This window comes from Lipomyces tetrasporus (assembly GCF_029532465.1).
Source record: "Lipomyces tetrasporus strain NRRL Y-64009 chromosome Unknown POJ06scaffold_5, whole genome shotgun sequence".
Classification (NCBI taxonomy): domain Eukaryota; kingdom Fungi; phylum Ascomycota; class Lipomycetes; order Lipomycetales; family Lipomycetaceae; genus Lipomyces; species Lipomyces tetrasporus.
In genome coordinates this window covers 1,348,527-1,370,081 of record NW_026611600.1, presented here as the reverse complement: position 1 = coordinate 1,370,081, position 21,555 = coordinate 1,348,527, and the positions used below count along the sequence as shown (strand labels likewise).

Sequence of the window (21,555 nt, the reverse complement as noted above, 5' to 3'; positions counted from 1 at the left end):
GTCGGTCAGTTCCGTCGTTTGTGCTAAGTTAATTGCAATTCATAATTAGTCCAGATTAAGTGGCATCAGCCTCTGTGGCTCAATCGTAGACTTATTTGATCGGTGCTGCTGTTCTCTATGTATAGTTCCCCCTTTGACTTTGACTCTATTTACTGTTCGTTCTGAAAAAAACATCTCGCAGTCTGTCCAAAGCAATATTGCAATTTACGGCGGGCTTACAGCTATCTCGCAACGACGATATTTTACTAATTTGTGGCTGATCGGACGAAGAAACGCAATTCGTCGATAACAAAGTTTGTCTTACTATCAATGTCTGACAATTTGAGCGTGCGAGCATCTCATTACGTGTGCGCGTTCGATCGATTGTCCAAGTGAAGACTAATTTTCAGGGAGGAGGCTCTGAATGATTTCGCCTCATTGCCTACATCCCGCGAGTCTGCGGCACTGTCCGATATGCTATGTACTTATGTGAGGCGGACATTATAAAATCTAGCGTCTATAGCTCCACAACCGATGTGCTCTACCACGCTGGATAGTATCTGTACCGCGATTAGCTACAAAATCTTGAAGTATACCCATGTACCGTGTTGAATCATGTAGACGAGCGAATTGTTTGGCGCATCACAAGTGACGACATGAACCCAAGGCCATTTATCTGCCCTCGCCCGTGGTTCCGATGCGGCGACGCCACATGCCATCGTGGTGCCGATGTGATCTTCGGAAGTAAGCTTTTAATGATTCGTTCTCACGCCTCATCAATCGAGTTTGGTCAGGGTTGTGCTGACACAATCCGCTTGAGATATGCTGTTCAGAGTGTGTATATATACGGAGTCAACTTTTAGACCGGCAAAGGCATCTTCTATCCTACCCAAGTTGAGAATACAGTGTAGGTGATCGCCCACGACCTATAGTTTAGACGGTGTCACGGAGAAATTGGTCCCGCGTGAAGAACCACGCGTTGACATCCCGTGGGCAAAGCGTACAGGGCACCGAAAACGCGCCGCACACCTCGTCGGCTGGGCCGGAGGTACTTTCGGCCGCCTTCCGGATCTCGTCACATCACGACTGGCGATTTGCTACTGTCTAGGTTTATAAAAAATGTGGCTGCTTTTTATGTTCTACCGTAAGTCGAACATGTGCTCCTTCCGATGAAGGAGCAAGGCGGTGATTTCCGCAGTGTTGCTGTCGCCGATCGATACTTGGGTACATTGAACTGCGGAAGGGTTCGACAAACAAGAAGTGATCTTTGCGCCGGCCAGCGGGCATTCTGCACGTGTTATCGGACCTGCTCGCGGGTTTCTGGACGTGTGTGGCGGATGACCGCAGTCCCACCCTGCTAGGACCGCGTAAGAACCGATTGGAAGACTCGCGGACTGGACAGCATGCGAAAACACGGATTCGCCACCAGCTAGCGCGCCATACCGAACAAGGATGATCTGTGCTAATAATCGTACGATGTCAAATGTCGCTTAGTAAGGAAAAATGATTTCGTCGCGCGGCGGTTGGCAAGGACAATGATATCCCACCAAGAATCCCTTGCATTTACCTACGCGTTTCCAGCTTATGACGGGCATACAGTCAAAATTGGGATACAATTATGCGGACTCGACTTCATCTACTCTTCTTTGAAGACCTTGTTTAGTTCGGTGGCGTGTTACGGATATTCTATGTCGCTCGCGTTGTCCACATGGCCCACAGCCATTTCCGTGACAAATGTTATACTCAACATGCGCTCAGATCAACTGACGTATCATCGCCTGCAGATGACTGAAATGACCTGCCGCTTTGGAATTAATTCTGTCGTCAGATTCCAACACTGATAAGACAGGTTGGAGCTATGCCAAATCCAAAGCTTAGCTTCCAGACAATGGCAAGCGATTAGGTACAGAGCCGTTCTCAAGATATGCAATCACATGATCTGGTCTGTTGAAAGACGTAAACAATGGAGTCATCGGATAGAAGAGAATCATCAGTTTCTTATATTTTCCAGCACTTCCGCTTTCAATATATTTACTTTGATACCAAGAGTTGACAGTCATTGTACGGCCACTTCAGTCATTGGGTGCAGACCATAAGTCTGGAAGTGATATCATTCTATCGTTTCTAAGATGTCGGAATTCTACACGACATTCACGGACGAGCGGGACAAGAAGCACGCGCGACATGCGCCGTGCGGCACCGACGCATCAAATCACTGTGCGTGAGGTTGCCTTCTAGACCACCTTTGCCTTCGAACTTGGGGGAATAAAGTTGCTTATGAGCTGGATTTTCATGGTTTATCGCCTCGCGCATTTCGGTTATACTGCTTACACTGACAGGCCATATCTCGCTCTTAGCTGAGACCTTCAAAATGACGATTATTCGTAATGCTGGGTATGCTAAGGAACTGGCTGTGTCAGTTTGTTGGTCAACTTGATGTAGAGTTCTTGGTAGCAGTTACTCTGCATTGTCGCCCTGCGCATTGTGAACACAATTGGCATCAATCATCAACAAACTAGTGAAGAAATTTAACAGGCTTCGGCGAAGTAATGCCACATGAACAAGTCCGATTGGGAAACACACAATAAGCAACACTGGAGTATTGTTACTGATATATGAGTACTATCTTAAGCAAGACTCATTAACTTCCTTACTGGAACCTAAGAAGAATGGCTTGTGAATTTGGCATGAACTCCAAGCGTTGCATCGGCGGATTGCGCCTGTAGGCAGTAATGAAGGGGGACTAATGATTCTACGTGACCGTGAGAAAGGCAGCCTCGAATCGGATGAGTTTCTTCGATGCGACTCACTCTCCACGCTACTGTTACGAATTAGCACACTCGCCCACCTTTTTAACTGGCCATGCTCGTGCCAAGACCACTAGCGCCCACGTTATTTACTATGCGCGAACTCCGTGCTCGAGTTAGGTGCTGGATACAGAGTACTGTAGAAGCAGCAAAAGCATACACTACAGCGATTCAATATTCTGAATAGGCAAGGAGACTGTTTTATTCAATTTCTGCAAGACTGGAGCTGGCATCGATTTTCAGCTTAATAATCTGACTAGAAGTACCGGCTACCATTCACAACATACCTATCTGGAGGCGGAGGCAATACGAATCGAGTCAATCATGTCCATGTAGCATAGCTTCTAGTTGACGACTTATTTGAACTCCGTATCCGATAAATTCATGTCGTCAAGGCGCAGACGACACCTACAAAAGGTGTGGCGAAATCATGCCAAATTTCTTGCCGAGACATGAAGAGACGATCGCCACGCCTCTCGGCAAGTAGACCTCCGAGACCTAACCTGCACTAGTAAGCTGCGCTCTCTAGACCTTCAGATTTGATGTAAGTTCCTAGCTAGTTCACGAAATTGTGCACAGTTTCTTTCTCCATAAAAATTCCAATCTAGATTCTTGTTCTATTTCAAAACTGCGTAGCGGCATAGCCTAAGAAGAAGTCGAGGCGGCCACAGGCTGAACGTCCTTCAAAATCTGTCCGTGTTCTAAAGGCTCACAGCTTCCTAAAGACCAGTTGTAAGCAGTGAGCGGCATCAATCAGCTGTCAACACAGGAAGGTTGCCCACTCCTCAAGTACTGAAGTCCATGGGCAGAAAAAGTTGTTCATTCAAGAATAGTACAAAATGTGCACAACCACACATATCCACATACTTAGATTACATTGATATCCGCCAATTGTAGTCAAATTTTTTTCTAGATCAATCCTTGCCGGCCATTACTGAACTCGTTATTGCAGCTTTGGCAGTATTCTCGAATAACGGCCTCCCAGTCAGTCGCATTAGAATCTATAGTACCATCGTCAGATGTGTCGGGCACAATAGCGTTCAGGCCCGCGTCTTTATTCAATAAAGTCTCGCGTGACAGCAGTTCGACGCATCGCATATGCTCTGATTGTAACCAATTCGACCACTCTGCAGCCACGAGCTCTTCTTCCATCTTTGAGATGACGCGAAGTGCAACTATGTGCTGATGCCTCTCAATGCCTGCTCTCTGGCGCGCCATCCAAACGCGACGAGCTGCCTCCTGGGTGATGTCATTTGTGTACGACGAGTCAACAAATTCGATTGGTGAATCAGGAGTAAGAAATTCGCTCAGACTTCGGAACTTAGAATAGCTACGACAAGTGTCAGCATACTTAATGTCTACCGGGAAATTTTCAGTTGATAACCTACCAGGAGCCAGCTGGATTTACAGCCAATTCCTTTCCATCGTTGATATAATCGTTCAGGTCATTCAAATACACCGCCTTTGCAAGAATTCCATTCGGTCGCACTCCAAGCTGATTCAGAGTATTGTATGCTCGTCGTTCAGTCCAAAATGCCACGGTTGATCGTGTGCCAAGGAATATGTTAAGCACCAATGTCCCAATCGCAAAGGCAAGAAGTAACGAATGACCGTCAGCAAAGGACAGAACTCTCTTTATCACGCCGAAGAGTATCACGAGAATGCTGGAAATTCCTGATTCCAGTAATCTGTATGCACTCATAAACATCAAGTAGATGAAAGACCGTCGAGACAAGAGGATCATCCGCCGTCCTTTGTCTTGTAGAGCCATGATATCTAGCCCTTTGTCCGATATCTCCACTGGCACTGTCGACTTGCCGACTTGTCCATATAGTTGAATCGACTTGCTCGTACTCCCATGGGCTCCAAGTTTGCGCACATTTGATTTAATTAGCATTGAAAGGGTTTTCGCATCGCCCGCTAAATCCTCCAACGCAGGACCTTGTACGAATGCTAGAAGGCAAGTTAGCACAGTCTTCGCGCAACGCAATAAATGCACAATACCTTGTACAAAAGGGCTTGATATTGTCCATTCCGTGCTACTCCAAATCGTAAGCCTACAGCTAGACTTGGACACGTATGATACAACATAGCGGTTAATCTGCGAGTACACGTCGGGAGATGGCAGATTCCAAGGCGTATGAGAATCGGCCACAACGTACAGAAGATACTCTTCCATTCGCTCGATTTTTTGAAAACCTCGTATACCTTGTGTCCGAGGCCATCCTCTAACGAGCGTCGACGTCGCCTTGAACGAGAACTCCCGCTCCATATATCGTCCACTAAGATGTATCCATGGACTCTGGTGGACATTGATGGCACCGCTACCGTAGTATAAGCTCTGAAATATAACCGACTTGTCGCCGAACAAGAGATGAAAAAGAGCTTTTGCGGAAATATCAAATTCTTCCGAATAAACTCGTCTATCCATTGTCTTCGAGAGATCATACTCTACCGGCCGTTCGGGGAGCTTTATTTTGCTCCTCACCTTTCGTTCTGGAAGCTGTTTGGTAGGTGACAATAAGCCTCTATCTAACGCAATTGGCCTGTGATTTGTTGTCACAACGAACGAGTCTGCATTCTCATCTTCGGCCAGAGTGGTTGGCATATCGTCCCAGCCCTCCGACTGCGATCCAATAGTATTGACCTTCGCCTCTTTTAACTTCTGCACTAAGGCTTCCAATTCCAGAGGTGTAGGACTTTTGAAGTTGTCGATCAACAGCTGGAGCCGATACTGTATTAATTGGCCCGAGTCCAGATAAGTCTTCGCTGACATCTCGCCGTCTTTGAAGTCGGCATATACAGAATCGAAATTCTCATTCGATTCGCCGCGTACTGATATAAAGTCTCCAATTGATCTGCGACGAATGAATATCATGTCTCCATTATTGGCATAAAAATAGGCACGGTACTGCGTAAGGTAGACGCGACCTGAAAATTCCTGTGAAGTTGTCCCATTCCAAACGGCTCGGAATACCATTACCACATTTTCTTCCAGGCTGATATCTGGCAATAGTGATCGCAGCTGCGCATCTTGGACCTTAAGCTCGTACGGGTAAAAACTTGGATATGTTCTGTTGTCGTATAACTGTTGAAGGACGACTGGTGACATGCTACCTTCCTCCTGAGGAGGCTCGACAATCACAATCGGAGGCACCGCCGTCTCTGATTCGACATTCTTGTCGCTCTTTTTTAATGAGTCGCTGACGTCATCCAGGTCCTGGCGTGCGGCCCAATTCTACATAAACTTAGTGTCGTTCAGGTAAAGTCAGCGATTAAGTTAGAAACATACCACACTTCCCCATACGTTGGCAGTTAGACCGTTTGGGAAATGAACTGGTGGTACGGTTGCGTGAGCGACAATAGCCGTCTTCGTCATTGACGTTGCCAAAGGATTATTCGCCAGAGTCGTTGGGGCCAATGACGTCGAAGGCGGGACAATCTCGTCAAATAACCTATCCGCTCCGCTAATAAAATTCTGAGAAGCATGCTGCCCAGCGAAAGTCTGTCCGGCCGATATCAGTGCCTGCAAAGTCGGAGCTGGTGCGTTGACTCGTTTAGCGGCTGCCCGGCTCAAATCCAAAGACGTTCTTGCGTGTACCGGGAGAGATTCATGTCGTTCGTGACTGAGCTCTGTATCTGCTGAAGTCTGGGCTGTAGACGCAAACTCGGGCAGGGGCGGGATTATGGCAAAGGCTTTGTCAGTATCGGCAACGTTAGAGGACTCTAACGCTTTCCGTTTCGCAATCTCGAAGATGCCGAGCCACGATGCAAGATCCTTCTGGCTCTCAGCTTGGAACATGAGAGTGGTGCTATTAATCGTTAGTCCTGACACCTAACGCAGTTGCAATAAATACTTACTCCTTCGTGGTAACCTCAAAGCAGTACCGCCGGTCTTCGGCTGTAGATGGCTTGACGTTACACAACAGTACCCCAATTTTATCACTTTCCTCCACATACGTCCTATTTGGTGACTGGACTAGCATTCCAAATATTCCGTCCTTCACGAACACCCATCGGCGAACCCATACTTGTCTGGCTGGTTTCCCGACATATGTTCTCAAAAATAGCCATCCATGTTTCTCGCAGTCTGCAGTCTGAGGATCGATAACTGACGCACGCTCGCGTGAAGCGGGATAAGTTGAAGGGCTGCTATTTTTGTCTATCACTACTATTGGATTCGAGACCGTCCAAGTTGAATACTCTGACAGCTCCCTTGGCGGTGAGATCTCAGAAAGAACCAATCCCTCGAGATCTCGACGTGTTATACTCAGTTCCTTGAAAAGCACCTTCAGCGAAGATTTCATCTGGTCACTCCATTTCCGGATTCGTCGTAGATTAGCTGCGACGTTGGAATATGGACTGTTGCTAGTCTCATTGATATCGTGTCCAAACATCAGCCACTGATCTGAGAAGGCCTGAATGATAGTGCGGTCCAGCGCATGCCTCAAGGATACTGTCGTAAGACATAGATCGAACGATGTCTTTACATATTGCCGTCGTGCTTCGTATAGCTGAAAGGCGTCTTCACGAAGTGCGGATGGTTCTTTAGTTTTCGACTGAGACGCGTATCGCGCTACTAGCGTATCATATCGTGATTGCGCTGAATCAAAATTCCTTTTGATATCCTACTTCTGTCAGCATGAATCCCATCAGCTCTGCCTTTCACTTTATACCTTGTACTGTCTAATCTCCTTTCGATGCAAATTCTCCAACTGTTCAATGACATTCTTCTCCATTCCTTTGACGCACTTGATGAAATTTGACCAAAATATCCGCAACCCTTCCGAATATGATTTCATAGCCGTGAGCGTGTAGTCATGATCAATAATATTTTCGGTAATGAAGGTTGGAAACGAACGTCCAAGCAGCATGTTCACGGTTTCCTGCATGCTATCCGCATCATTACTGAGACGATGTCCGGCCTTGACATAGAGGTCAATCCAGCGCTCGACAGCATCGACCTGGTCGTGAACATGCAATGCCGCCGTTCGAAACGACGGACTATCCAAAGCAGCCTCTTTTAGAGATACCGGGATCAACTTTATTCCTTCACTTTCGGTGGCTGACATTGTGGTGACCGCTGGAATCTGCTGCCTTAGATCCGCTTCTGCCGAAACTCAGTGGTGACGCCCAAAGTTGATCCTGCCGGTCAGCGACTGTGCAAACCAAAAAAAATCAAGCCGTAAAATATTATTGCAACCGATAATATACGTCTCCTGTATTCACAAGTCTGTTGGCTAACGAGAAGAAGCTGTGAAATGGGAAAGACTCATTGAACCATTTAAGCCACGATCGCTGTAGGGCGGCTGCGGCTTCACGAGGACTTTATAGTTTCGCCCATCTTAGCTGTTATGGTACCTCTATAGCTCCAAAGCATTTTGTGTACCGCTCTTCATTATTCCGGGGATGGCAACCAAAGACAGCCATCCCATTCCCGTGTAGAGGACATAAAGCTCGAAAAGCATTCGTGATTTTGGCCTCCCGCTGCGGCGCGCACAAATCGCCTCGTCACCTGAAGTATTGACGCCGACTATGTCAACTAGGACCGATTCAAGTTCATCGAAAGACGACTATATATCCTCGGGTGATCGGTGGCTGAAACTTGTTTCTGGCGAGTTGGAATCAGGTGCTCGCAATAGAGTGAGACGTCAAGAACCAACCGAATTCAAAAGAAAACATTCCCATCGAGGTGAACATGAGTCAGATGATGAATACGATCGACGAAAGACACATTCAAGGCGGACACATTATGATTCGAGCAAGGAAGCGCAAAGCGAATATGACGGACGACGCTCGCGTCATATGACGTCTTATTCGAACGACAATACCAAATATCGGCGGTCGGATCGGAGTACCGATTCGAAGTCAATGGTAGCCACCAAGACCTCAAAGTCGGGTAGTAGCGAGGATGACGATGATAGCGCAGGTGAATGGGTTGAAGCCCCCGCATTTTCAACAGCATCCAATCAGGTTCCAAATCTGTCACCTTCTGCGTTTACTGGCAAGGAACTCAACATTTCAAGGATTTCTGCGCCATCCAGGCCAAAGAAGGGCCCTACCCTGCCATCTCCGGCTGACATACAGCTTATGAATTCAGAGCTAAATGATGAGTCGCTAGAAGATATGAGAGCAGCAAGATTACATTCAAGACGTGCCTCGGAAGCACAGTACTTGGGCGCAGCTGAAAATTTACTACAAGGAGGGGCAAGCGACCCGTCGGATCCAAGAGATAGAAAGATTGAGAAGCGTCAACTGGAGAATGAAACACGAAGGGAGTATGTCCGAGCACGGTCACCCGGCGGTGTCGATGAAGTTGACGATGATGAGTTGTTCGACGGAGCTGTTGGAGGTGGCTCGTCTAGTAAACTGAGCGAAGTAGCTGCCCGCAGGGCAGAGAAGGACAGGATAAAGAAAGAGAAAAGAGAAGCATTCTACCGAGAAAAGGACGCCGAACGGAGAAAGAGATGGGAAGAGATGCAGGCGAGAGAGAAGAAGACAATTAATATGCTCAGGGAGCTTGCAAGACAGAAGTTTGGGAACGTTCCCTGAACTGTTGATAGTAATTAAGATCTAGTGATGGATTGTACTAAAGTGTAATGTGAAGAAATTGGTACAGAGAAGCAAGTAAAAACGATTGATACTCCATCACCCTTATGAAAACAAACATCCCAACAACAACATGATCCAAATATTTCCTGCACAATACACAGTATCAACAATCAGTGCTCTGCGGTTTCACGTTATCCGTAGCTACCGCTCGATCCCTGTGGTGCGAGCAGTGGCATTCGATACCAAAACGTTTCAAAAAAAGTGACTCCGACAATACTGCACCCTATACAACGACATATTCAATGCCAGTCATGACAACAAACCCTCCAGACCCAACATCTATCATTTCAGTATCGGACCGTAATCGATTCGATTACTTTACAATGTACAAAGCCACAATTACTCCGAATCGACCCAATCGGATGCCAGACGTCCTATAACTGGCAACTCTAGTCGCTCGAGACTAGATGAATCTCTGTAAGCTCGGTACGCCATGTAGACTGCGAAAACAATGTAAACTGCGAGGACAAGGTACGAGAGAATGGTAGAGAATGAGAGGATAATGAACAGAATGAATAGAGGAGTGAATAGTAGACACGCCTGCCACGAGTGGAAACTAAATATAAGTGTCAGCGCCTTTTGAGGTCTGTCAAGCTAGCATAAATGTTCGTCATACCGAATGTAGTCGTTCTTGGTCTCGAAGACCAACAGAGCCACGGAGCCAACAGGCGGAAGGGCGCCATACGCAAGTACAGACTCATAATCTAATCTGGAACCAATCGTTAATGCACGCTCACCGGGTATTATTTATTCACAACTGCACAGTCAATCGCAGCACATATGACCAACACGTCAAGCTGATAAGACAGTAATTGCTCACCTGAGTGGTATGCTAGTCTCGTACTGGTTCACTGGAACATTCTGCTGCTCTTCAGCGGGGGGCCCATAAGTCGAAGAGGAACCACCGGCGTAGGCGTTAGGGGATGATGAATACACTGGCGGCGGTGGTGGGGATGCAGTCGAGGTGGAGCGTGGGACGGGCGGCGGTGTATAGGTCCCGGAACCACCGAGATTGGTGCGCGATGCTGAAGGCTCGTCACTCTGATACGGTGCGAAATCCATTGCAAATTAATGGTCGAGAAAATACCTTGTGATGGAACTTGTAAGCGACAGATATGAACACGATGACGGTCCGGCCAGGGTTACTAACTCTGCAGCACAACCAAAGAGTATGCGGGTCTGGCCCCAGCGTATCAATTGGTACCGCGCAGTTGTAGATACGGCTGCAAATGAAGCACCTGCAGCATGAAACGCAGGACGGCGTATTTGCCTCGTAGCTGAGCGCTGTATGGTCTAACTGCTGTTTCGGCATGTCAGGTTGTGTCGAGTTTCCATATTAGGGTAAGTACGGATACCTTTTGTATGGGCAATCCGTCCCGCTCCACTGCCATCACAGGCTCATCAGCTTACTCGTCATACATACCGTTTGGATTTTACCTGTCTTCCATACTACGTATCGAAAATCGATTACCGAATTATAGAAATGATGCCGGCACCTATCGACATATCGTACCAGCGGCCCCAACAGCAACATCATCGATTCCGTAGAGAGTCCGTGGCCCACTCGCAGGGTATGGGTGGCATCTCATGGGGAGGTATCAGTGTCGGCTCGTGGCTCAAAGATGAGTAAGTATATGTATATTCATGGTCTTCTTAAACTGGCTTTATGGCCTACCAAACACTTTTCTCTGAATTACCTTCATTACTTGTGCGCCTGGTCTAGCGACGGGGGTGTTACTATGTGCAGGTTACAAAGCGGAAAGGCTTGTGACTTTGCGGTCGCCGTCATGGCCACCTCTAATGGCACTGCGCACGTAATTGGCTTGGTATCGCGATACGACTATGTGGAATCTTGCAGTGTAATAGGAATAATGTGTTATCTTGTTGCATCGGCCTGGCTCTACACGGCTTGTAGAGCCCATGGTGTTTCAAGTTACACGGTGACAATCAGTCTGGGTCGGAGCACTACATTCCGGTTTGACTCATGAGCACTATATTCCTATGAATTGTGGTTTTTGCAATGCCTTTGAGTGGAGATTTTCTGGGATCCCTATATATGCTGACATTAATGGGCAGGGTCTTGATGATGGGCAACTCGCCATTCGTAGGCAGCCAAAATAATCCAGCGAACGGAATCAATTTCAGCACATCGGTGAACATGTCTAATATGTCACCATCATTTAACTCGGGATCGTATCTCACAAAGCTCGAGGCCAACTTTTGCCGTGACTACAACTGCTGTGGCGAACGCTTACCCACACTTCACGATTTACTACAGCACTACGAAGAGGCTCACATTTCGCCCTCACCGCCACCAGAACCAATGTACTATAATTCACGGCCAATGCAAGTATTTGAGGCGGTATCGACAAATGAAGTGTTTTTATCGCCTGAGCCTTCGGATGCAGGGACACCGATGATGATGGACGAGGAGGAGGACGAAATGTGCATAGATGACCCAGCCAGACATTTGTATGTTATGGATCACCAAGGGGATGACAAGCCATACAAGTGCCCAGTCATTGGATGTGAGAAGGCGTACAAGAATCAAAACGGATTGAAATACCACAGACAAGTAAGTTGCGGCGGAATTGTCGCAGATTACAAATTGCGGTACTAACCGGCTATCGTCTAGCACGGACATCAAAATCAGGTTTTACGTCAGAATGAAGATGGAACACTAACAGTTATTGCGCCCGATAACGAATTCCCCTACCCGGATTATCCAGGATTAGAAAAGGACAAGCCATACCGATGCGAAGTTTGCGGAAAGCGGTACAAGAACTTGAACGGTTTGAAGTATCACCGAGGGCACACCACACATTAAATTACATACAAATAAAAAATTCACACAAAATTTGCAAAATATTGGTGCGGTGTTTTGCTTGCTTTCTACGGAAGAACAAAAGTTGGTTTTGTTTTGCTAGTAACGTGCGTTTAGCGTCTTGGGTTTATATGTAATTTCTTTCCTCTCTTGTTCTTTCGTTACACATTTCTATTCTTGTTCGGATCTTTATATATTGCTCGGTTGATTCAACACTAGTTTTAGCAGGTGTCATTGCATTTGGGATGTATTTGTATATTTGTGTACCTCTCTACTGTACTTTCCTTGTCGACTTTTACTCAACTTTTGTTCTCTACTAGTGAGGTAATCATGGGATATATGTTGGAATAGATAAAGGATGCTATAGCCTGTGTCTAGCAAAGAATATTGTATATTTGTATGATTGTCCCATTGATGTTTGATTCATGGGTGGAATAGACGATACATACTTACGTACCTCGCGATCCAGCTTCTTACACAATTTCTGTTCATATGTAGAAGGCAAATCATATATTGAGATGTGCATAAGTGTATTTTAGTGATTTTGGAGCCTGCCGCGATTTGCGGTGGGATAGGCTTACGGAAGGGATCATAGCTGCGGCTGTGCCTGCGCCTGCGCGCGGGTGCGCGCCGTCGAAGAGCGCGTTCGTTCGTCAAGCCTACGAAGTAGAGGCCGCAATAACGAGCACACACAACACAGCTGTTAGCGCAATCCATCTACCGTTGTCCGGCTCTCGACATCACTAATATCTGTCGGGCACCTCTCAAGGAGACTCGCCGCCCATTTGCTTGGTGTTTTACATATCTTGCGAAGAATTGTGTGACGGTCTGTCCGGTTACTCTTAGTCGGCATCGACAGCGCACCATCCCGTCGCGCATAACCGCAACAGTAATATCTGTGAATTCAACGCCATGTCATCTCTCAAGTCATTCATCAAGTCTGTCCGCGCTGCCAAAACCATGGCTGACGAGCGGGCCGTGATCCAGAAAGAATCTGCCGCGATTCGCACGTCCTTCCGCGAGGACTTCACAGACACGCACATGCGGCGGCAGAATATTGCCAAGCTGTTGTATCTGTTCACGCTCGGGGAGCGGACGCATTTCGGACAAATTGAGTGCTTGAAGTTGCTTGCGACGAGCAAGTTCTCGGATAAGCGGCTAGGGTATTTGGGCACAATGTTGCTTTTGGACGAGAACCAAGAGGTGTTGACGCTTGTTACGAACTCGTTGAAGAAGTGAGCGGTTTTGGTGATATGAGTACGTGTGGGAGTGCTAACGTTTTTCGCAGTGACTTGAATCATCCGAACCAGTACGTTGTAGGTTTGGCCCTGTGCACACTTGGGAATATCGCGTCGCAGGAAATGGCGCGCGATCTGTTTACGGACGTCGAGAAGCTCGTCGTGACTCAGAATCCATACTTGCGCAAGAAAGCGGCGTTGTGTGCGATGAGAATCATTCGAAAAGTGCCGGAGTTGCAAGAACGGTTTGTCGACAAGGCAAAGTCGTTGCTGGGTGATCACCACCATGGCGTGTTGATCTGCGGCATGACTCTTGTTTATGATTTGTGCTTGGAAGACGCCAATTTGATTCCTCAATTCAGACAGGTATGGTTCCTGGATTAGTCTGCTGCGAGTCGGACTAACGGGCAACGTTAGTTTATTCCATCGCTTATCCGACAATTGAAGTCGCTGACAACTTCTGGTTACGCTCCCGAACACGACGTGGCCGGCGTGTCGGATCCATTCCTTCAAGTGAAAATTCTCCGGCTTTTGCGCGTGCTGGGCCGTGGTGACCAGTCTGCGACCGAGCAAATGAACGACATCCTGGCGCAAATCGCGACCAACACGGACTCGTCCAAAAACGTCGGCAACTCGATCCTGTACGAGGCCGTGCTGACGATCCTGGACATCGACGCCGACAGCGGGCTCCGGGTGCTCGGCATCAACATTCTCGGCCGGTTCTTGGGCAACAAGGACAACAACGTCAAGTACGTCGGCTTGAACACGTTGTCGAAGGTCGTCGAGCTCGAGCCGAACGCTGTGCAGCGACATCGCAACACGATTCTGGAATGCCTGCACGACGCGGACATATCTATCCGCCGCCGCGCGCTCGACCTATCGTTCGATCTGATCAACGACCAGAACGTGCGCGTGCTCGTGCGCGAGTTGCTTGTGTTTTTAGAGTCGGCGGACACGGAGTTCAAGGCCAACATGACGGTCCAGATATGCATTGCGGCCGACAAGTATGCGCCCAACAAGCGGTGGCACATTGACACTGTCCTGCGGGTGCTCAAACTTGCCGGCAATTATGTTTCCGAGCAGATTATTTCGCAGTTCATTGCGCTCGTGTCGAACACGACTAGCATGCATTTGTACACCGTGCAGAAGCTGTACTCCTTGCTGCGGTCTGACATTACGCAGGAGGGACTGACGTTAGCCGGCACGTGGGTTATCGGCGAATACGGCGACGAGCTATTGAAGGCGGGTGCGTTTGAGGACGAGGAGACGATGCTGGACGTCAAAGAAGCCGACGTTGTGCAGATTTTCGACAGCATACTGCACAGCACGTACGCGACCCAGACCGTGCAGGAATACGTTTTGGACGCGCTGGCGAAGCTGTCGACCCGCATGTCGGATCCGGGCCAGATTGAGCGGATCCGTCGACTGATTTCGTCTCAGACGACGGCGCTGGACGTTGAGATCCAGCAGCGCGCGGTCGAGTATGCGGCGTTGTTTGGACATGACGACATCAGGCGGGGTGTGCTGGAGAAGATGCCGGCCGCGGTCATTCGGGAGGACCGAAAGCTGCAGCCCGAAAAGAAAGCGGCCGTCAAGGGTGGTGTTCCAAAGCCGCAGCCGAAGAGCGAGACTGATGTAAGTTTGTTCCGAGAACGCGATCGGTCGGGAGCTAACGACGGCAGATCCTGTTAGATTTGATGAGCGGCGACGAGGACGCGGCAGCGCCGTCGTCAAGAGTGTCGCCTGCGAACGGCGATTTGCTGGCCATGGCGCTCGGCGGTGGTGGCGCGTTGCCGTCGGTTCCTACGAGAGCGACGAACGGTAAGACGAACGGCAATCCGTCTGATCTCCTGGCGGATGTGTTTGGCGGTGGCAGTGTGTCGGCGGCGACGAGCCCTTCTCAGCAAGCAAACGGGCAGCAGACCATAACCGACATTCTCGGCTTGTTCAGCACGCCGTCGCCATCAGCACCATCACCGCCGGTGCCGGTGCCGGCACCTGCGCCGGTCGTTGACGCGCCAGCGAGCGGACAGACATACCCCGCCTACACCGCCTACGACCAAAACGGGCTGAGCCTGACCCTGCAGCCGATCCGGGACGCGACCACGCCGGCCGGCGTCGTCAACATTGTCGCGTCGTTCGCAAACACGGGGCCGGACGCGCTCGACCACATCACGTTCCAGGTCGCGGTGCCCAAGACCCAACAGGTCGAGCTGCGGCCGATCTCGAAGCCGGACCTGGCCCCGGGCGAGACGGCAAGCCAGGCCGTCCGGGTGACCGCCAGTGTCGGTGCCCAGGTCCGACTACGGCTGCGCGTGAGTTTCGGCAGGAACGGGCACGACGTCGTCGACCAGATGGTGTTCAACCAGTTCCCGGCCGACTTGCTTGCGTCGTGAGTTCGGCTTCGGGCCTGCGACTTTGCGTTGGGTTTTGTATTTATGCATTCATGATTGTACTTTGCGTGTGTTTTATTTTTTTTTTTTTTTTTGTATTTATGCATTCATTGATCGTGTTTGTGTGGATTCTAGTTTTCATAATAATGACTATTCAAAACGACAACATAATAATTGACTATTCAAAAAACGACAAAATATTTTCAAAGCATTGTAATATATATAAACGCACGCAAAGCACGATAATACAAAATACTATTAAAATGGCCTGCGCGCGACAGATCTTGTACCACCCAACGAACCCAACAAATAAAAAATATTTAACCATTGCCAACACCGTACCGCAATACATAAACCCTGTGTTTTACATCAATTTATCCCAATAGTACAAATCACGCATCGATAGTAACGAGCATGCCACGGACAAGCATGCGCAGCCGGTCAATCACAAGCAAATGCATCTTGCGCTGTCGCTCGGCGGCGGCGGTGTCGGCGTCGGCCGACACAGTGACGGGCTCGCTGTTGTCGCGCACGACGAGCTTTGCCCTGATCTGGTCGACAAGGCCGTCAACATCATCGTCGGCGACCGGCTTTGCGCTCTTCTGCAGCGTGCCGACGCTGAATCGACGGGTCGGGTCGGTGTCGAACCGGCTTGCCAGACCGGGGTGGGATTGTAGATTGTGGTCGGACAGGCCGGCGCCCGCGACTGCTGGCAAAGGCGGGTAAATGCCTGTGCTGGCCGGGACATGGGACGGGTGTGCGTAGTGTCCCGGCTGGGGCGCGCCGACGCCGTGGTGCGGGGACTGGTGCTGTTGCTGTTGCTCTGCCGCATTGATGGGCGTGAATGGCGCTGTCTGCGGTGGTGGTGGTTGCTGGCCGGCGGTCGGGTGGTATGAATGGTGCTGCGGGGCCGAGTATTGCGGCGGGGCCGAGTGAGGCGGCGGCGGCGGCGCGTGGTACATGTTCGAGCTGAGCTGGTTCAAAAAGTGGTCGGTCTCGAGCATGTCCTGCTTTGTTCGCAGCGCCGGCAGGGTGGTGTGGTGCGGCTGCAGCTGGGGCGGTGGCGGCGGAGGATGCGCGACCTGCTGTGGTGGTGGGTAGTGCGCGTGCGGCGGCACATGGTAACCGGCGGAGGCAGCAGCGGCCTGGGAGGACATGTAGTCCGTCGCCGGCGGAGTGACGCCGACGAGGGCCTCGAGAGCAGACAGGCGCGAGGCCATGTCCTGGCCGTACACAGGCGCCATCTTGTGGCGCTTGACATCCTCGAAAAAGTCGTTGGCAGCGTCGAACGCACGCTTCGCTCGGGGCAGGTCCGGATGGTTGACCGCGGGAGGCTGATTGTAGACCTGTGTGTCATGCACGCCGCCGTACCCATACGCCGCAGCCTGGGGCGGCGGAGGAGGCGGCTGCTGCTGCTGCTGTTGTTGTTGTTGAGGCGGCGGAGGCGGATAGTACATGGACGAAGTGTCGTGGTGAGGAGGCATGTGGTACTGGGCAGCCGGGTCGACACCAGACCCCGGGTGATGGGTGTAGTTCAAGCCAGCGGCCGCGACCGAATACGGCGAGTGGTCGTCGCCGGACGAGGCCGAGTTCTCGCGGGATGACTTCCAGATGTGCTGGGGATGCAGCCGCTGGCGGGACGAGTCGCCGGGGGCAAGGAAGACAGAATCATCGGCGTGAGTCTTGACGTGCTTCTTGAGATCCTGCGGACGCTTGAACGGCTTTGAGCAAAAGTCGCACCGGTGGGGCTTGAGCGGGACGTGGACGCGCAAGTGGGACGTGATGTGGTCGCGCTTGACGGTCGACGTGCGGCAGTTGCCCCAGGAGCAGGTCAGACAGAGGTTGTTTGTGGACTTGCGGCCGACGTGGAAATCGCACAGGTGGTTATAGAGGTCTTCTGCGGACTGGAACCGGTCGCTGCAGGTCGCCCACTGGCACAGCAGGCCGTTTACGTCGGAAACTGCCTCTTTTGACGGAATGATTCTCGGAACCGAGCCGACGGCCGTCGTCGACGGGCCGCTGAAGGAGTTGTGGCGCGAAAGCGGCGCTGGCGCAGGGGCCGAGAGGCCCGGTGCCTTGTAGGTTGGCGAGTTCGAGGCGGACGAATAGGAGGATGCGATTGAGAGCCTGCCGCCCGAAGACGAGGTCGAGACCGAGGACGTGGTCGACGATGTCGGCGAAGTAGACGAGACGGCGGCGGCGGCAGCAGCAGTCGCGTAGCCTGAGCTGGCCGACGACGGTCCGTCGACGACGAGCGAGGGAATCGTGGGATAGCCGACGGCGGACGTTGTGGGCGGCAGATGGTAGAGATGCGGTGCAGACGCGACCGAGGACGACATCATGCGGGGCAAAGACGGCGGCGGCGGATGCGGATGCGGGTAGCGATGAAGCAGCGGCGGAGGATTCGCGTGAGTCGCCAGATTGGCAGCTGCTGGATGTAATTCGTTGATGTTGGTAAGGCGAGGCAAGAGGCGAAGAAGTAGAAGAAAGTCAAGGGCTGGCGAAGAAGAAGAATGGCGAGCAAAAAGCCGATGAGGCGGACACGCGCGACGGCGGACAGTCGACTGCTCTTGCACGCAAATGTGCTCCCGCCCGCCGTGAACACCACGCGAGGGCGCAGTTGTGGTCGAAGTCAGACGCGGCAGCTGATATGCAGCCACAACTACACACTGCGCGATAGATATGCTACGGGCTTGGCACTTCGACTTGGCATGACCACCTGCGCCCAGCAAAACGAACCGACTGCGCAAGACTCGCCACCGGCAAAAGAGAGCAAGACCCGAAGGACGAGCGACTGCCAGTCTGGACTGGACCAGCACCAGCAGTAGTAGTAGGCAGCAAAGTGGAGATGGCACAAGAACCACAGGATCCAAGATCCGGAATCCGGGAATTGGCCGGGGACTGGCAAATGCCGACAGTGACAGTCGTGTGCTGCGCGATTGCAGTTTCCTCTCATTGTTCTATTGCTGGATTCTAGCTATTATTATTATTGGCTTATCGCTTCCCAGCCACGAGTCATCTGCTGCCATAAATTACTTACCGCACGCGACCATTATTTCAAAATCCAGGTAACTAACTCACTGCTGCTGCTTTTCTTCTATCAGCAATCCCGCTCAAGTCTTCATCATTATCATCAACTCGCCAAGCTTCGCAATCTCGACCAATCATCGTCCGCACGTGTGGGCCATCGCTTGCCCGGCTTAATCCACGTGACGACCAGGCCGGATAATAATCGGTTCAAGTTAAGTTAACTAACTGCTGGTGATTTGTAGTGTCCCAAAGGGTTCAACTAGTCATTCGATTAAGTTGCGTATGATCCTTATGCCTGCATTTCATACCAGCGCAACTTCGTGTTCTCGCAATCTCGTTCGACAAGGCCGGGCTTATCTTGCTTCTCTTGCTGGGCTTCTCCACTTGCCCGCCAAGCCGTGCCTTGTCGCGACGACGCAGCTTCGCCACTGCGCTGTTATCGTCACTCAACCAGCAGATGACTGACAATATACTGTCTTGTGCCCTAACCCGATCTCCCGATGGCACCGCACAGTATTAGTTAAACCAAATACATTTACACGCCATCGCACACGCTTGCATACATGCACATTACAATCTTTGACAAATGATATACAATCCCATCATGCCTACACAACCCACGTCGATGCAATCAATCGCAGAAAATCCCACCTAATCGTACCAAAATCTATGTATTCAGTGTAAATCCCAGCCTACGCCCCTTTCTTGCCTCCGTTCTTCGACGGCCCGGCCGCCTTCTCAGCCTTCGCCTCCTCCGCCTTCGCCTTCTCCGCTGCCAGCTTCTTCTGCTTCATCTCCTCCTTGACCTGTTTGGCCGCCCTCAGCTCCGCCGCCCGCACAGAGTCCAGAAACCCTTGGCCGTTCTCGTACATGGCCAACAGATCCTTCTCCTGCGACGCCTCCTTCAGCGGCGAATCTCCGCTATCGCTCACTCCAGCTGCGCCGCCGGCGACACCTCCTCCGTCGGCCTTCTCCTTGCCCGCCGCTTCCTGCGCCTCCGTCTCTTTCCGTAACCGCTCCTGCTCCATCTCGGCCATATGCCGTATGTCGTCAACACTAGGCTCGTACATGTGCCAAATCACATAGTGCGGCAACCCCACCACAGAAAACCCCATCCGCTTGCACATCTTGCCGAACCCTTCGGTCTCCGCGTGCCGCTCGAACGAAAACGCCGGAAAGTGCGAGCCGGCCCGGAACACTTTTGCTTTTGCCAGAATAGAAACTCCTCCGACGCCGTCAATTTCCATCTCCACATCCGGGTCCCCGTACGGATCCCGCAGATACGCCAAATGCGGACGCCACGTCGCGTATTCCGGGTAGCCTGTAACCATCATTAGTCGTAGCCCCAAATAAAAAAAAATAAAAAAAACCCACCCTCAACAATAACCGCGTCCTCGCTAAGAGTCTGCGCGAGCTGCATCGCAGTCTCGCTCTCCTGCCACGAGTTCAAATCATACGGCTGCTCTCCCCCTAACCAGTCCGGAAGCGGTCGCCAAATGTCTACGCATGTCAGCATCCACAATCGCAACCACACTCACACAAAAGTAACCTACTCGGAACAATGACGTCCTTGTTATGTCTCATCAGATCCTCAATAACCGTCGGCGGCGCGACTTCGATGTCCGCGTCCCGCCAGTACACCCAGCTGTGCTCCGGCCGCAGCGACGTCGACAGCAGCCAGTTGCGCGCCCGCGCCATCAACTTCCGACGCGGTCCCTGGGCCGCAAACCCGTGTCTGTCAGAGAACCCCTGGCCGACGACCTGGCCGAAATCCTTCTCGAAAATGTCAATGTGTCCGAACCGCTGGTACGGATCTTTGTCGGACTGCTGGCGCTCGAGCAGCGTGTTGAGCAGCAGCAACGTCTCGTCCTTTGAATCCGACACCAAAAACGCCATGTCGATCAGTGAATGGGGGTACGTGAGGTTGCGCAAGTGCGAGAACATCATCGGCAGATGCTGGGCCGCGTCTCGCAGAGGAATGCACATCAGCACGCGCTCGCCCCGTTCCCAGCCCCTGCCTGTGCCGGTCGACCGCGACAGATCGTAGTGGTGGACAGTCGTTATTAGCGGGTCATCGCGGAATATGCTCGAGCCGAGCGTCGGGATCGCGAGCGTGCGCAGGGTCGGGAACAGGAACAACAAAACGACGGCGACAGGACAGAGTAGGAGAAGCAGCCGTTTGGACGGTTGCCGCCGCAAAAACTGATTTTTCGACCGCGGTTGGAATCTTGTCGCGCGAATTTAGTCTCACAACTACCTGGTCAAGCTTTGCCAAATCAGACGCGACTTACCTATGCGGTGATATGTTGAAAGTCTGCGAAGTGTGCGGAAAGGGGTTGCCGTTCATCATTGAAAACATTCAACCACGGAACGCCCGGCTTAAGCGAGCAATACGCAAGCAAAAGGTCCGGGAAATTATGCCAACACGCCTGGTAGGGAAAGTAGTCTTTTGCTTGAGATTCAGCACAATGGTGGTAGGCCGTGTGTTGTGATGGGCGATGTCGAGGTCAAGAACAAATGACAGGCAAAACCCTGTAGAGAAACCTCCGAATGCGAGCGAGCCTGCATTATTCGCCTAGTGGAGAACGCAAAACAAAAAAGTGGCTCCAAATATAGTTGCGTGGCGCATGCTTCGCCCGTGGCTGGTCATAGTGGCAACTTACCCTGTGGCT

The 21,555-nt window shown here is 51.0% G+C and overlaps 7 protein-coding genes across 7 annotated transcripts; 3 read left to right on the top strand and 4 right to left on the bottom strand.

Moving 5' to 3' along the window:
- Positions 1-3,695: 3,695 nt before the first annotated feature.
- On the bottom strand, positions 3,696-7,858 carry POJ06DRAFT_197374 (uncharacterized protein; the record flags this gene model as incomplete). Its single annotated transcript, XM_056185071.1, has 6 exons — positions 3,696-4,116; positions 4,175-4,739; positions 4,791-6,024; positions 6,079-6,598; positions 6,648-7,414; positions 7,463-7,858. The coding sequence occupies 6 exons, from the start codon at positions 7,856-7,858 to the stop codon at positions 3,696-3,698; spliced, it is 3,903 nt and encodes a 1,300-aa protein (XP_056044140.1).
- Positions 7,859-8,106: 248 nt separating this feature from the next.
- Positions 8,107-9,776, top strand: POJ06DRAFT_109762 (uncharacterized protein). Its single transcript, XM_056184047.1, has one exon. It carries the CDS (start codon positions 8,322-8,324, stop codon positions 9,336-9,338), a length of 1,017 nt encoding a protein of 338 aa, XP_056044139.1. The 5' UTR covers positions 8,107-8,321; the 3' UTR covers positions 9,339-9,776.
- POJ06DRAFT_253420 (uncharacterized protein) lies at positions 9,365-10,554 on the bottom strand. Its single transcript, XM_056187638.1, has 3 exons — positions 10,219-10,554; positions 10,015-10,107; positions 9,365-9,954 (listed from the first exon to the last, which is right to left on the bottom strand). Exons 1-3 carry the CDS (start codon positions 10,458-10,460, stop codon positions 9,738-9,740), a joined length of 552 nt encoding a protein of 183 aa, XP_056044138.1. The 5' UTR covers positions 10,461-10,554; the 3' UTR covers positions 9,365-9,737.
- Positions 10,555-11,556: 1,002 nt separating this feature from the next.
- On the top strand, positions 11,557-12,225 carry POJ06DRAFT_238182 (uncharacterized protein; the record flags this gene model as incomplete). The annotated part of the gene is made up of 2 exons (XM_056185984.1): positions 11,557-11,973; positions 12,034-12,225. The coding sequence occupies 2 exons, from the start codon at positions 11,557-11,559 to the stop codon at positions 12,223-12,225; spliced, it is 609 nt and encodes a 202-aa protein (XP_056044137.1).
- Positions 12,226-12,903: 678 nt separating this feature from the next.
- Positions 12,904-16,022, top strand: POJ06DRAFT_253413 (adaptin N terminal region-domain-containing protein). The gene is made up of 4 exons (XM_056187637.1): positions 12,904-13,457; positions 13,511-13,826; positions 13,878-15,095; positions 15,143-16,022. The coding sequence occupies exons 1-4, from the start codon at positions 13,135-13,137 to the stop codon at positions 15,854-15,856; spliced, it is 2,571 nt and encodes an 856-aa protein (XP_056044136.1). The 5' UTR covers positions 12,904-13,134; the 3' UTR covers positions 15,857-16,022.
- A 28-nt stretch (positions 16,023-16,050) lies between these two features.
- POJ06DRAFT_109742 (uncharacterized protein) lies at positions 16,051-18,448 on the bottom strand. Its single transcript, XM_056184046.1, has one exon. The coding sequence runs from the start codon at positions 18,193-18,195 to the stop codon at positions 16,246-16,248; it is 1,950 nt and encodes a 649-aa protein (XP_056044135.1). The 5' UTR covers positions 18,196-18,448; the 3' UTR covers positions 16,051-16,245.
- Positions 18,449-19,575: 1,127 nt separating this feature from the next.
- Positions 19,576-21,230, bottom strand: POJ06DRAFT_238179 (Anp1-domain-containing protein; the record flags this gene model as incomplete). Its single annotated transcript, XM_056185983.1, has 4 exons — positions 19,576-20,204; positions 20,258-20,383; positions 20,422-21,110; positions 21,175-21,230. 4 exons carry the CDS (start codon positions 21,228-21,230, stop codon positions 19,576-19,578), a joined length of 1,500 nt encoding a protein of 499 aa, XP_056044134.1.
- Positions 21,231-21,555: the final 325 nt, after the last annotated feature.